Below are 15,857 nucleotides of genomic sequence, written 5' to 3' on the forward strand. Positions count from 1 at the left end.
CTCTCTGATGTCTGTTCAGCTTACTGTCGATTAGTACACTAACATTCCCTGTTTATACCTTTGAAACTCTCTTGTCTGATACTTGTTCTGCTTTCTCCCTCTTGTCTGTATATTTGTTTTCCCCTTTTCTTTAACTTCTTGCTTTCCATCTCAGCTCACTCTTCCATTCTAAATATTACCATTGTTATTATTACAAGCTAGAAAATACTTAATTGCACACAGTACAGGGACAGTAACAACACCAAGGACAATGACGGGAAGACAGAAAAAACAGGGAAACCAGTTTCCCCACAGCAAAAAATTAGTACAGGAACCAGAGGGGAATGAAGAAAACAGAAACTCAGATCCAGACTCCAACAAAATGAAGATAAACTATGCCAAAGGACACAATGAAGCCCACAAGAATAACTTAAAAGAAGACATACTACAAGTACTCAATGAGAATTTTATAGAGATGATACTGGATAGGGTCAACCAAAATGTACAGGAGACACTCAAGAAATTCCAAGACAATAAAAATAGAGAATTTGAATAAGCAAAAGAAGAAATAAAGGAAACCATAGAAGCACTGTATAAACACCAAAGTGAAACAGAGAACACAATGAATAAACGGATAAATGAACTCAGGACAAAAATAGACAACATTAAAGAAGAAAACTGCCAGGATATGGAAAACCTCAGAAAAAAGAACAAAACAGAACTGCAAAACAAAATGGAAGGCCAATCCAGCAGAATAGAACAAACAGAAGACAGAATCTCAGAACTTGAAGATGAAATGGCAATTAAAGGAAAAACCAAAGAACTATTAATTAAACAACTCAAGAGCTGTGCAAAGAAAATGCAAGAACTCACTGATTCCATCAAAAGACCAAACTTGAGAATCAGGGGCATCGAAGAAGGAGAAGAGGTGCAAGCGAAGGGAATGCATAATATATTCAACAAAATAATAACGGAACATTTCCCAAATCTAGAGAAAGATATTCCCATACAGATGCAAGAGGCCTCCAGGACACCAAACAGACCAGATCAAAATAGAACTACTCCATGACATATCATCATTAAAACAACAAGTTCAGAAACTAAGGAAAGAATATTGAAGGCTGTAAGAGAGAAAAAACAAGTAAAATACAAAGGTAAACCCATCAAAATCACAGCAGACTTCTCAACAGAAACATTAAAAGCAAGAAGAGCGTGGGGTGAGATCTTCCAGGCACTGAATGAAAATAACTTCAACCCCAGGATACTCTACCCAGCAAAGCTATCATTCAAAATAGATGGAGCAATAAAAGTCTTCCATGATAAGCAGAAACTAAAACAATATGTGACCACAAAGCCACCATTATAAAAGATTCTGCAAGGGATCCTGCACACAGAAAGTGACACCCAACTTAACCATGAAAAGGCAGGCAGCACCAAACCACAGGATAAGAAAAAGCAAGACAGTAGAGAGTAACATCAAGTTAGGTACACACAATCAAACCTTCAAACAACTAAGACAACTAAATGGCAGGAATCACCACATACCTATCAGTACTAACGCTTAATGTTAATGGACTTAATTCACCCATCAAAAGACACCGTTTGACAAAATGGATTAAAAAAGAAGATCCAACAATTTGTTGCTTACAGGAGACTCATCTCACCGACAGAAATAAGCATATGCTTAGGATGAAAGGCTGGAAGAAGATTTACCAAGTCAATGGCCCCCGAAAACAAGCAGGAGTAGCAATACTTATCTCTGACAAGGTAGACTTCAAACCTACATTGATCAAATGAGATAAAGAAGGACATTCCATACTAATAAAAGGGGAAATAGACCAAAAGGAAATAATAATCATCAATCTGTATGCACCCAATGTCAACACATCCAATTTCATCAAACATACCCTGAAAGACCTAAAAGCATATATAAACGCCAACACAGTGGTTGTGGGAGACTTTAACACTCCATTATCATCAATAGATAGGTCATCCAAACAAAAACTCAATAAAGAAATCCAAGATCTAAAATATGCAATAGACCAAGTGGACCTAGTAGATGTCTACAGAACATTTCATCCAACCTCTACACAATATACATTCTTCTCAGCAGCCCATGGAACCTTCTCCAAAATAGATCATATCCTAGGGCACAAAGCAAGCCTCAGCAAATATAAGAAAATAGAAATAATACTGTGCATACTATCTGACCACAATGCAGTAAAAGTAGAACTCAACAACAAAAGTAAAGACAAAAAACATGCAAAAAGCTGGAAACTAAATAACTCATTACTTAATGAAAAATGGATCATCGATGCAATAAAAGAGGAAATGAAAAAGTTCCTGGAAGTCAATGAAAATGAAAACACAACCTACCGGAACCTATGGGACACAGCTAAGGCAGTCTTGAGAGGAAAGTTTATAGCCATGAGTGCATATATTAAAAAGATTGAAAGATCCCAAATCAATGACCTAATGATACATCTCAAACTCCTAGAAAAACAAGAACAAGCAAATCCCAAAACAAATAGAAGGAGAGAAATAATAAAAATGAGAGCTGAAATCAACGAAATAGAAACCAAAAAAACCATACAAAGAATTAATGAAACAAAAAGTTGGTTCTTTGAAAAAATAAACAAGATCGATAGACCCCTGGCAAACCTAACTAAAATGAGGAAAGAAAAAACCCAAATTAGTAGAATTAGGAATGCAAAAGGGGAGATAACAACAAACACCATGGAAGTCCAGGAAATCATCAGAGACTACTTTGAGAACCTATATTCAAATAAATTTGAAACTCTAAAAGAAATGGACAGATTTCTAGATACATATGATCATCCAAAACTGAAACAAGAGGAAATTAATCACCTGAATAGACCTATAACACAAAATGAAATTGAAGCAGCAATCAAGAGTCTCCCAAAAAGAAAAGTCCAGGACCTGATGGATTCTCTGCTGAATTCTATCAGACCTTTAAAGAAGAACTGATACCAACCCTCCTTAAACTGTTCCATGAAATAGAAAGGGAAGGAAAACTGCCAAATACATTTTATGAAGCCAGTATTACTCTTATCCCAAAATCAGGCAAAGACACCTCCAAAAAGGAGAACTATAGGCCAATCTTCTTAATGAACATTGATGCAAAAAATCCTCAACAAAATAATGGCAAACCGAATTCAGCAACACATCAAAAAGATTATTCACCACGACCAAGTAGGCTTCATCCCAGGGATGCAGGGGTGGTTCAACATACAAAAATCAATAAACGTAATAAACCACATTAACAGAAGCAAAGACAAAAACCACTTGATCATCTCAATAGATGCAGAAAAAGCCTTTGATAAGATCCAACACCATTTCATGATAAAAGCTCTAAGAAAACTAGGAATAGAAGGAAAGTACCTCAACATTATAAAAGCTATATATGACAAACCTACAGCCAGCATTATACTTAATGGAGAAAAACTGAAACCATTCCCTCTAAAATCAGGAATGAGAAAAGGATGCCCACTATCTCCACTCCTATTCAACATAGTACTGGAATTCCTAGCCAGAGCAATTAGGCAAGAAGAAGGAATAAAAGGAATACAAATAGGTAAAGAAACTGTCAAAATATCCCTATTTGCAGATGACATGATCCTATACCTTAAAGACCCAAAAAACTCTACTCAGAAGCTTCTAGACATCATCAATAGCTATAGTAAGGTAGCAGGATATAAAATCAACATAGAAAAATCATTAGCATTTCTATACACTAACAATGAGCAAACTGAAAAAAAATGTATGAAACAATTCCATTTATAATAGCCTCAAAAAAAATCAAATACCTAGGTGTAAACCTAACAAAAGATGTGAAAGACCTCTACAAGGAAAGCTATACACTTCTGAAGAAAGAGATTGAGGAAGACTATAGAAAGTAGAGAGATCTCCCATGCTCATGGACTGGTAGAATCAACATAGTAAAAATGTCGATACTCCCAAAAGTAATCTATATGTTTAATGCAATTCCCATCAAAATCCCAATGACATTCATTAAAGAGATTGAAAAATCTACTGTGAAATTTATATGGAAACACAAGAGGCCACGAATAGCCAAGGCAATACTCAGTCAAAAGAACAATGCAGGAGGTATCACAATCCTGACTTCAAACTATATTACAAAGCAATAATGATAAAAACAGCATGGTACTGGCACAAAAGCAGACATGAAGACCAGTGGAACAGAATAGAGGACCCAGATATGAAGCCACACAACTATAAGCAACTTATCTTTGACAAAGGAGGTAAAAATATACGATGGAGAAATAGCAGCCTCTTCAACAAAAACTGCTGGGAAAACTGGTTACAGTCTGCAAAAAACTGAAACTAGATCCATGTATATCACCCTATACCAAGATTAACTCAAAATGGATCAAGGATCTTAATATCAGACCACAAACTCTAAAGTTGATACAAGAAAGAGTAGGAAATACTCTGGAGTTAGTAGGTATAGGTAAGAACTTTCTCAATGAAACCCCAGCAGCACAGCAACTAAGAGATAGCATAGATAAATGGGACCTCATAAAACTAAAAAGCTTCTGGTCATCAAAAGAAATGGTCTCTAAACTGAAGAGAACACCCACAGAGTGGGAGAAAATATTTGCCAACTATACATCAGACAAAGGACTGATAACCAGAATATACAGGGAACTTAAAAAACTAAATTCTCCCAAAACTAATGAACCAATAAAGAAATGGGCAAGTGAACTAAACAGAACTTTCTCAAAAGAAGAAATTCAAATGGCCAGAAAACACATGAAAAAATGCTCACCATCTCTAGCAATAAAGGAAATGCAAATTAAAACCACACTAAGATTCCACCTCACCCGTTAGAATAGCCATCATCAGCAACACCACCAACAACAGGTGTTGGCAAGGATGTGGGGAAAAAGGAACCCTCTTACACTGTTGGTGGGAATGTAGACTAGTACAACCACTCTGGAAAAAAATTTGGAGGCTACTTAAAAAGCTGGACATCAATCTACCATTTGATCCAGCAATACCACTCTTGGGGATATACCCAAAAGACTGTTACTCCAGAGGCACCTGCACATCCATGTTTATTGCGGCACTATTCACAATAGCCAAGTTATGGAAACAGCCAAGATGCCCCACTACTGATGAATGGATTAAGAAAATGTGGTATCTATACACAATGGAATTTTATGCAGCCATGAAGAAGAACGAAATGTTATCATTCGCTGGTAAATGGATGGAATTGGAGAATTGGAGAACATCATTCTGAGTGAGGTTAGCCTGGCCCAAAAGACCAAAAATCATATGTTCTCCCTCATATGTGGACATTAGATCAAGGGTTAACACAACAAGGGGATTGGACTTTGAACACATGATAAAAGCGAGAGCACACAAGGGAGGGGTGAGGATAGGTAAGACACCTAAAAAACTAGCTAGCATTTGTTGCCCTTAACTCAGAGAAACTAAAGCAGATACCTTAAAGCAACTGAGGCCAATAGGAAAAGGGGACCAGGTACTAGAGAAAAGGTTAGATCAAAAAGAATTAACCTAGAAGGTAACACCCACGCACAGGAAATCAATGTGAGTCAATGCCCTGTATAGCTATCCTTATCTCAACCAGCAAAAACCCTTGTTCCTTCCTATTATTGCTTATACTCTCTCTTCAACAAAATTAGAAATAAGGGCAAAATAGTTTCTGCCAGGTATTGAGGGGTTGGGAGAGAGAGGGAGGTGGTGGAGTGGGTGGTAAGGGAGGGGGTGGGGGCAGGGGGGAGAAATGAACCAAGCCTTGTATGCACATATGAATAATAAAAGAAAAATGAAAAAAAAAAAGAAGCTAACAAGGCAAAAAACTGGCAATTATTTAAAATTAATGCATTTCATTGTTACAGGAACTATTTAATTAAAACAATTTTGTTAAAGACAAATTTGAATATATAATTCATATCTTTAATAGAAGAAAAATAAATTTGGTAAAATAAAGGATTGCTTTTTTGTAATTGCAAGTATTCATTTCCTTCCTTATCTACAAAAAAAACCACATTTTAAAATACTTCAAAACTTAATCTGAATAAATAAATGAAATGCTCCAAATGTGGAAAATTCTACAACTGCATGCATGTGATAAGTTAGAGTCAAAATGCAGGTACAGTAAAATATTGCATAAAATTATGTCTAGGCCATATGTTTAATGTATATATAAAACATAACTGAATTTTGTGTTCAGACTTGGGTTCAATCCCAAAGAAATCTCATTAGGTACATGCCAATATTCCATAACTCATACAAATCCTGACTCTGAAGCACTGTAGTTTCAAGTGTTTTGGATAAGAGATGCTTAGCCTGGACCAGGCATTGTAATATAATTATTTCACCAGCAGAGTTATTTTCACTTCACCTTTATTCTAAAGATAAGTGGTTTGATAATTGGAAAGAAAGTCCCAACAATGAATATTGTAACTTGCAATTCTTTTTTATGAGTGTATTTTTACCTTACCTGCAGTGGAATCAAAGAATCAGAAATAATAATGTTTAAGGTTGCTATCATTTTAAAATTAAAATTTACATCAGTAAAGTTAGTAGAACGATATGTTAAATAGCATTCCTGTTTTGCACTTAAGAAAATAAAAAGAAAAAAACTCACTTGAAAACTGAATTGCAAATCCAGATTTGCTGATATAAAAATCTGTGTCAAACTGGATGGTTACTATGTTGAGGGTGCTATGAATTCCTTCAGGAATAAGAGATCCACTAATTTCCTTCAAGAGCATCTCATTTTCAGGTGGACCATCCCAAACTCGGAGTATATCATGTGATGCTTCAGTATCAAAAGCAAGAAACTGCAGGCTGCAGAAGAACCATATACCTCTGATTACATTAAACAAAGATTAAATTTCAAATAAAGAATAGAACACACATGCATTCTGACTTTTATTAGATATTCACTTTTCTGAGATAAAATTGAATTATGCAAATGATATGTATTACCCCAATGAACTTTTCTTGAGCAGTGTAATTTATTTCTTTAGAATATAATTTAAAACACTACTTCATCTTTGTAAATTACAGAAGTTTCTGGTACACATCCTTGAATTTTAACTGTGGTAACAAAAGGTGACATTTATAGAGGACCTTCTCTGTGCCAGACACTGCACAAAATGCATTGCATATATTTTCTTTGTATAATTGTTATAATGACCTAAGTGAGCTGAGACAATTTTTATATCAATTTTACAAATGTGTCAAATGGAATTTAGACAGTTGTAACATTTGCCAAGGGTGACTGAATCATGAGTTTAACTTAAGTTGTCTGACTCCACAGTACATACTTTTATTACTCTTACAAGGCAAATCTGCTCCTCTTTTTGTCTAATCTAGACCAAATTAGCATCTGGTGCATTTTGTGTCAAGTGTAAAAACTAGCATTCCAAATCTGTAAACATAACTAACTCTACATACATGTTCATGTTTGATACATTGTCACAACTTTAAATGTAGGTTGCATATTCATATAAAATTTCTCTTTAATTTAAAAATTCCAGAATCCTATTGAATTTAATAGTTTTAAGTTTAATAATTCTAATATATATATAAGATGATGAATGATCTGGATGAAAGAAAAATAAGCTAATGATAGTCCAGGACGGCCTGTTTTGAGTTCTGCACATTGCCTTGCAAGACCAATATATCAGTCCATACTACATCCAGCAATGCATGGAAGTGCACCTCCCAGAAGCTTGTCCTAAAATTTCAATTATATAAAGTAGAAGTTCTTTAGTTTTAATGTTATTGTGACCAATAACACACTATTTCACATGTCCATTCCCAGCCAGTCATAAGAGGAAAACTGGCACTGAGCGTATGTGATCACCTTGGAAATCTGACTGATGTCGATTTAGAAGATGATGGTTCAATATTTATCTAAGGGGCAACAGCTGGAACAATTGTGGGCCATGTACGTAAACTCAGTAGGGAAGAAATAAACACAGTTAACAGGACAGAAATCAGATGCTTCAAAAATTTGCCTACGACTAGGGAAGACAGGAAATGTTACTGAATTGCTTCTTATTCTTGTTTCTTCTAGATGTTAGTGGTGTTACACTAACTCCCTTAATGATAGGATACACATTTTGTATACTTATCAAAATGATGGATTCAGCCTCTTCAGTCATCAAGAGCAAAAACCACAAGAAGCAGGAAAAACTCTGAATCTCTGTGCCCTCTGATGAGTATGATGAAATGCTTCCTTCTATCTACTGGGTTATATGAGTTCCTATTGCAGTACATAAATGAATAAATCATACCAATTAAGATTTTTTCATATGTTAAATACACAAAGACCATTTTTCCCTCATTAAGGTTAATAATATTTCATACAGGCACTGATCAGGAAAACCAGATTTCCTAATAATTTTAAGAAAATGAAAACTATTTACCTGACAATGTTCCCTGGATCTACTTCAATCACCCACATGCAACGCAGATTATTGTCATATGGAAAGGGATAGCCAGGAGACAAGATTCTTCCTGATGACTCTCCTTTAAAACGACCTCCACATTCAGCTAACAAAGTAGATTAAAAATTTAAGACACAATTTAATAACGCTAAACTATAACAATCTACAAATTTCTCAAGAATACATTTCCTTTCACATTAAGGAAAACAAAAATTTATTCTCCGTCTTCTTGATAGCAAACATTCATATAAACTTTCTTACATTTAAGTATTATTTCTTTCATTAAGTATAGTTGAAGTGAGAATATATATCGCTTAAGCAGATAATGTAATCTCAAATCAGATCACATAAAAGACAGTAAAGCAAACCTAATTATGGAATGAGAAAAAGAACATACTCAAGATCTCTGAGGTCAGCTTTGAAACATTTTAAGATGTGTTGTTCAATGATGATAATTTTAAAAGGGAAACAGATGGCAAGGAGCTCACTGCTAGTGCATCAAAGACTGAATTATTCATCATTTTGCTACCCCACCTCTGAGAAAAACTAATCTTTACTGTGGTCCTTCAGGCATTCTAAATTTCATTGTCCTTTCATTCCCCTTTAAATCACTCTAAACTCTTTCCCTTTTAACCTCCCAAAAGTCAGAATAGCATTCGTTTTAGATTTTTTTACTTCAGTTAAGACTAGTGTGGTTTTGATTAAATGTGGCCTCTAATTTTTATAAAATATATTGAATTAAAAATGAAAGGATTGCCATATGATACAATTAAAATTTTATCTTTTGCAAGATTCCCTCTCCATTTTCTACTATTTAACACTATTGGAAGGTCTAATAAGATTTTACTTTGTAAGCAGACAATTTAGGATGAATTTTCTGTATTGGAGAAAAGGGAAAGTATTTTAGTAAGTATATTGATCTACATCTCTAAACCCTAGAAACAAAGAAAATACTGTATAATGTATGTTACATTTAAAATTTCTCCACTTTATCCTCGGGCCAAGAAACAAATACAATGGGAAATACATTTTCCATTTTACTTAAATGTTTGAAGATAGGCCTATACATTTTTTGTTCTCTGAATTGTTTGTCTTACTCAGATTTGATGAGGGAATTAAACTTTTTCTGTTTATTATTGTTATTAGATCAAAGTCAATGACACAAAGTTTTATCATTTGGAAGAAACCTGGTAACACTAGAATTTAATGGCTTAAATTTATAAGCTCCATATATCAAGATGTGTTTCAAGGATTTTTATCTGTTATATTTACAACACACTCTGATGATTAGTTTTACAATAGTGTCACCTTGGCTATGCTAAATAACAAGTTATTTTATTAAATTCTAATGTGGGTGTGAAAGCCATTTAAAGATATGGTTTACATGTATAATCAATTTACTTTTAAGCAAAGCTGATGATCCTGAATAATACAGGAGGGCCTCATCCAATCAACTGACAGTCCTTAAGAGCAAAAACTTCTCTCCAAACTGCAACATTAACTATGGCTTTAATTTCTGATCTGTTGATATAACCTGTAACAGACTTTAGACTTGCCCATACAGCTGCTGAATCAATTAAAAAAAATAAATCTCTTTAGGGGAAGAAGGAAGGGCAGAGGTAAGAGAGGAAGACAGAACCCTATTCTGTTTCTTTAGAGGAACTTGACTGATACATCTAAAAACAGGTTCAGGATTATTATTTTGTATTAAAACACTATTTTATAATAACAAACAGGTGATTTTTAACATAAGAAGATATTAATATTTAAGATGTTTGACACCATTGCATGTTTTATGTTCCTAGATTTTTAAACATAAACTTTTCTGGACAACCTAGGACTATAGAACTACTGTATATTCATTTTCCATTCTTTTTTATGATTTATCTGCTTTAGGCATACATTATCTTGAAAAAAGGTGATACTTTATTGCTAAGATTAACTTTTACTCAGTTGAAGTTTCACATTCAAAATTACTCTTGAATTTAAATATAGCTTTTTCCCTCCATACTTGTTTGCTACAAATATTATCATCTCGAAAGAGTTAGTGTGATATGTTGTAACAAAGAATTTATATTTTGACAGAAGACTTATGTTTCTAAAATAAAAATAAAATAAAATGTTTAAAGAAGGGATATAGATTAGCTCCAGACATGAAACTTCAAAAATTAATTTCTATTTCATCAGGGTAAGGCTTTAGAAATATGATTTATTATCAGTCAACAGCCATACCACCCTGAATGGGCCCGATCTCGTCAGAAATATGATTATCAGGAAATTATTCATATAATTGAGAAAAATCTTTGTATTTTACAGAAGTAAAAATATAGTTTAATAGATATTAAAGGTTAATGAACAGACAAAAACTAATCTTAGTCCAAGGAATAAGGCTATTAATTGTGTTCTGTGGAAAATAACAAGACTAAAATAGAATTTAACCTTCAGCATCACTCGCTCCATGTTCAGCTCTTTATGGCTGTTAAATTTGATATTCTACCATTAAGATAGTTTACCCTTCCCATGAAATCTTTACAGTATCAAATCGGTAAGATTGATGTGCAGTATTTTTTAATGTAAAATGCATTTATTTGTTTCATGCACAATTAAAATCTTCTCACCTAAAACCAAATGCCCTTCCATCAGTTCAAAATCTTTTCATAAAATAATGTTTTGAGCTTGGTTCAATATATTCAGAAAATATATAATTTTAATGTATTCTCTTGTGATTTTTATTTTAAGGGCACCATGGCAAATCAATATTTACAAGTTTATAGTTTTGTGATATTAAATCCCTTAATGATTTTCTAAGCATGTTTCAAATGCATATCAAAGAATACAATATCAGAGAGAAATAATTAGTGGTTCATTTTTCTCAAAACCAAAGTGAGCAGGCCAACTGCTGATCATTCCAGAATTCCAAGCTTTAAGTAATTCAGGTTGATTATTATTTTATGTATTATATTGTTAATCATTCCAAAATTCAGAAGACACCTGAAAATAATGAACTGTGATTGCCTTTGGATTAGATGAAAACATATTGTTGTTTATTTGAATCAATGTTTCAATAAGCCAAAAAAGAGCCTCTTGACATCAAAAATACTATGCAATTAGTTGCAATGACTAGAATTCCTTTATTTTTTATTTGAATTCTAGCAAGTTTCATAGTTACTATTGTGCTACTTGTCACAAGTAACAATGATAGAAATTTTCCACTTGCCTGAAAAGGTTCAACTCTCCAAATTTACCCAATTATAAACATTAAATATGTCCAGCTTTTTTAATATGTATCAGTTATCATCATTAAAGTTTGTTTTAAAAGAAGCAAATCAATTTTATCTGCATGGGCTTGACACGACATCATGTTGTATCTCTATAAATGCCATTTTGAATGGCTTACTATTTTCTGTTGGAGAGTTAGTGTCTTGCAACAATGTTGATTTCTTTTGTTGTCCTGGTATTCTAACTTGGGACATACTATTCCACCCCTATACACCCGTTTATTTATTAACTGATCTACAAAATGTTAGGAATAAAATAGTGCTTAGTCATGAAAAAAAAAGAAAATTATCATTTTTAATCTTCATGTAGGCAATATATCTCATGTTACTGTTTTTCACATGCTTTTTCACATTGACAATTCATTTCTATGCTGTACATGAATAAGAAAAGTCAATTGCTTTCTTAGATTGTTTTAAAAGTGTGTACATTAAACAATACCTTTTTAGTTATTAAGAATAGTTTTTTAAAAACAAATTCACTGTGATTCCAAGATGTGCAATGATTTTATAAAATAAAGAAAATATGGTCAATGATGTTCAATACATATACAAGACTAAAACTCTTAATATTATTGTAGTGAGTTAAATTTCAACATAAGGGCAGAAATACAATGAATGTGTACAGATTATATTACCCCCCCAATTGATTATCCCTTATCAATTGTACACATTGATAAAATTGTGAAAAGGACCATTTACTTCCCACGAATTTCCTTCTGACAAATGCAAATTGTTAACTCACTATCTTCTTGATTTGAGGTCTGAGTTGTGTCTGGACAGAGAGAAACACTTGAAAGTAGAGGATATTTTGATAATATTTCCATATACATATTTAATGAAAATCTCACAAAGTACCCTACCTATACAGGAAGGCAGAGGATAGTCCCAGGCCCTTCTCTCCCCTGTCATACATTTGAGAAGGCTGCTTCCGTGGAGAGTGTAGCCTGGATTGCATCCATAAATGATAGTGCTACCAGCAAAGTGGCCTTGGTCACTGATCTTATATCCAAATTGTGGAATGCCAGGATCTTCACAATGTGAAAGTTCAAAACCTGTGAGATAAGTATAAATTGATTAAAAGAAAAATTAAGAGAATTTAGAATTACACAAATTTTCCTTTCCTTTTTTTCTCTTTAATTATAATTCATATGTGCATACATTGTTTGGGCCATCCCCTCCATCTCCCCACCCCTCCACCATCTCCCCCCCACCTCGTTCCCAGGAAGAACCTGTTCTGCCCTTTTCTCTAATTTTGTTGAAGAGAAGATATAAGCAATATTAAGAAAGACAAAGTGTTTTGCTAGTTGAGATAAGGATAGCTATACAGAGAGATTCCTACCATTGCTTCGATGCACATGTCTATTACAACTTGAATTGATTCATCTCTACCTGACCTCTTCACTACTTCCCAGTCACTTTCCCATATTGACTTCTGTTGCTTTAAGGTTAGCTCCTCTGCAGTGGGGACATCGAACACTTTTAAGTTTGGCTTTCCATCCCCATTCCTCTCGTATGTGCTCTCCCCTTAGTGTGTGACCCAAGTCCATCATTACTGCTTTTTCCCTAAATCTAAAGTCCTCATATGAGAGAGAACATACGATTTTTGGTCTTCTGAGCCTGGCTAACCTAGCTCAAGATGATGTTCTCCAGTTCCATCCATTTACTTGCAAATGATAAGATTTCATTCTTGTTCATGACTGAGTGAAATTCCATGTGTATAAACATCACATTTTTCTTAATCCATTTGTCAGTAGTGAGGTATCTTAGCTGTTTCCATAACTTGCCTATTTTGAATAGTGCTGCAATAAACATGTCAGTGGTGGAGCCTCTGGAGTAACCTGAGTCGCTTTCTTTTAGGTATATCCCTAGGAATGGATTGCTGGGTCATATGGCAGATCTATGTTTAGATTTTTAAGAAGCCTCTATATTGTTTTCCAGAGTGGTTGCACCAGCTTGCATTCCCACCAGCAGTGTAAGAGGGTTCCTTTTTCCTCACATCCTCGCCAACACTTGCTGTTGGTGGTGTTTTTGATGATAGCTATTCTAACAGGGGTGAGGTGGAATCTTAGTGTGGTTTTGATTTGCATTTCCTTTATGGCCAGAAATGGTGAGCATTTTTTCATGTGGTTTTGGATACTTGATTTTCCTCTTTTGAAAATGTTCTGTTTAGTTCAGTATCCCATTTCTTTATTGTTTCATTGATTTTGGGAGAGTTTAGTTTTTTCAAGCTCCCTGTATATTTTGGTGATCAGTCCTTTGATGTATAGCTGGCAAACATTTTCTCCCACTCTGTGGGTGATCTCTTCAGTTTAGAGACCATTTATTTTGTTGTGGAGAAGCTTTTTAATTTTATGTAGTCCCATTTGTCCATCCCTTCTCTTAGTTGCTGAGCTGCTAGGATTCTATTGAGGAAGTCCTTGCCTATACCTATCACTTCCAGAGTATTCCCTGTTCTTTCCTGTACTAACTTCAGAGTTTTGGGTCTGATTTTAAGATTCTTCATCCATCTTGAGTTGATACTAGTACAGGGTGATAAACACGGATCTAGTTTCATATTTTGCAGGCAGATAGCCACTTTTCCCAGCAACATTTGTTGAAGAGGGTGTCTTTTCTCCATCGTATATTTTTGGCACCTTTGTCAAAAATAAAGTGGGCATAGCTGTGTGGATTCAAATCCAGTTCCTCTATTCTGTTCCACTGCCCTTCATATCTGTTTTTGTGCCAGTACCATGCTGTTTTTATTGCTATTGTTTTGTAATATAGTTTGAAGTTGGATATTGTGATATCTCCAGCATTGTTCTTTTTGCTAAGTATTGTCTTGACTGTTCTCAGTCTCTTGTGTTTCCAAATGAACTTTAGGGTAGATTTTTCCATCTCTGTGATGACTGTTATTGGAATTTTGATGAGAATTGCATCAAACATGTACATTACTTTTGGTACTATAGCCATTTTTACTATGCTGATTCTACCAATCCATAAGCATGGGAGATCTCTCCACCTACTGTAACCTACCTCGATCTCTTTCTTCAGGGGTTTGTAGTTCTCCTTGTAGAGGTCATTCATATCCTTTGTTAAGTTTATTCCTAAATATTTGATTTTTTTTGAGGCTATTGTAAATGGAATTGTTTCCATATATTCTTTCATAATTTGTTTGTTGTTGGTACATAGAAAAGCTAATGATTTTTGTAAGTTGATTTTCTATCCTGCCACCTTGCTGTAGCTGTTTATTGTGTCTAGGAGTTTTTGGGGAGAGTTTTTTTAGTCTTTAAGATATAGGATCATGTCATCTGCATATAAGGATATTTTGACAGTTTCTTTACCTATTTGTATTCCTTTTATTTCTTCTTCTTGCCTAATTGCTCTGGCTATGAATTCCAGGATTATGTTGAATAGGAGTGGGTATAATGGTGCCCTTGTCTCGTTCCTGATTTTAGGGGAAATGGTTTCAGTTTTTCTCCATTAAGTATGATGTTGTTTATAGGTATGCCATATATAGCCTTTACATTGTTGAGGTACATTCCTTCTATTCCTAGTTTTCTCTGAGATTTTATCATAAAGTGGTGTTGGATCTTATCAAAGGCTTTTTCTGCATGTATTGAGATGAACAAGTGTTTTTCTTCTTTGCTTCTATTAATGTGCTGTATTACATTTATGGATTTGCATATGTTGACCCACCCTGTATCCCTGGGATGAAGCCAACTTGGTCGTGGTGAATGATCTTTCTGATATGTTGTGGGATTCGGTTTGCCATTATTTTACTGAGGACTTTTGCATTGATGTTCATTAAGGAGATTGACCTATAGTTCTCCTTTTTGGATGTGTCTTTGTCTGGTTTTAGGATGAGTGCAACACTGGCTTCATAAAATTTGCTAGGCAGTGTTCCGTTCCCTTCAATTTCATGGAAAAATTTAAGGAGAGTGGTATTAGTTTTCCTTTAAAGATCTGGTAGAATTCAGTTGAGAATCCATCAGGTCCTGGACTTTTCTCTTTTGGGAGACTCTTTATTGCTGCCTAAATTTCATTCAGTGTTATAGATCTGTTCAGGTGACTAATATCCTTTTGGTTCAATTTTGGGTGGTCATAAGTATCTAGAAATGTTTCCATTTCTTCACGATTTTAATATTTTTGG

General features: G+C 34.3%; 1 protein-coding gene across 6 annotated transcripts in view; it reads right to left on the reverse strand.

Annotated features, from left to right (window-relative positions):
- Csmd3 (CUB and Sushi multiple domains 3) overlaps window positions 1-15,857 on the reverse strand; it is a 1,205,819-nt gene that overhangs the window by 299,610 nt on the left and 890,352 nt on the right. For all 6 annotated transcript variants that reach the window (XM_074069090.1, XM_074069089.1, XM_074069088.1 and 3 more), the window contains 3 exons: window positions 12,589-12,780; window positions 8,430-8,556; window positions 6,638-6,840 (listed from right to left, as the gene is read on the reverse strand). In XM_074069090.1, the coding sequence (XP_073925191.1) occupies window positions 6,638-6,840; window positions 8,430-8,556; window positions 12,589-12,780 (522 nt within the window). The remainder of the gene's footprint in view (window positions 1-6,637; window positions 6,841-8,429; window positions 8,557-12,588; window positions 12,781-15,857) is intronic.

Source organism: Castor canadensis, chromosome 3 (genome assembly GCF_047511655.1).
Source record: "Castor canadensis chromosome 3, mCasCan1.hap1v2, whole genome shotgun sequence".
Lineage (NCBI taxonomy): Eukaryota > Metazoa > Chordata > Mammalia > Rodentia > Castoridae > Castor > Castor canadensis.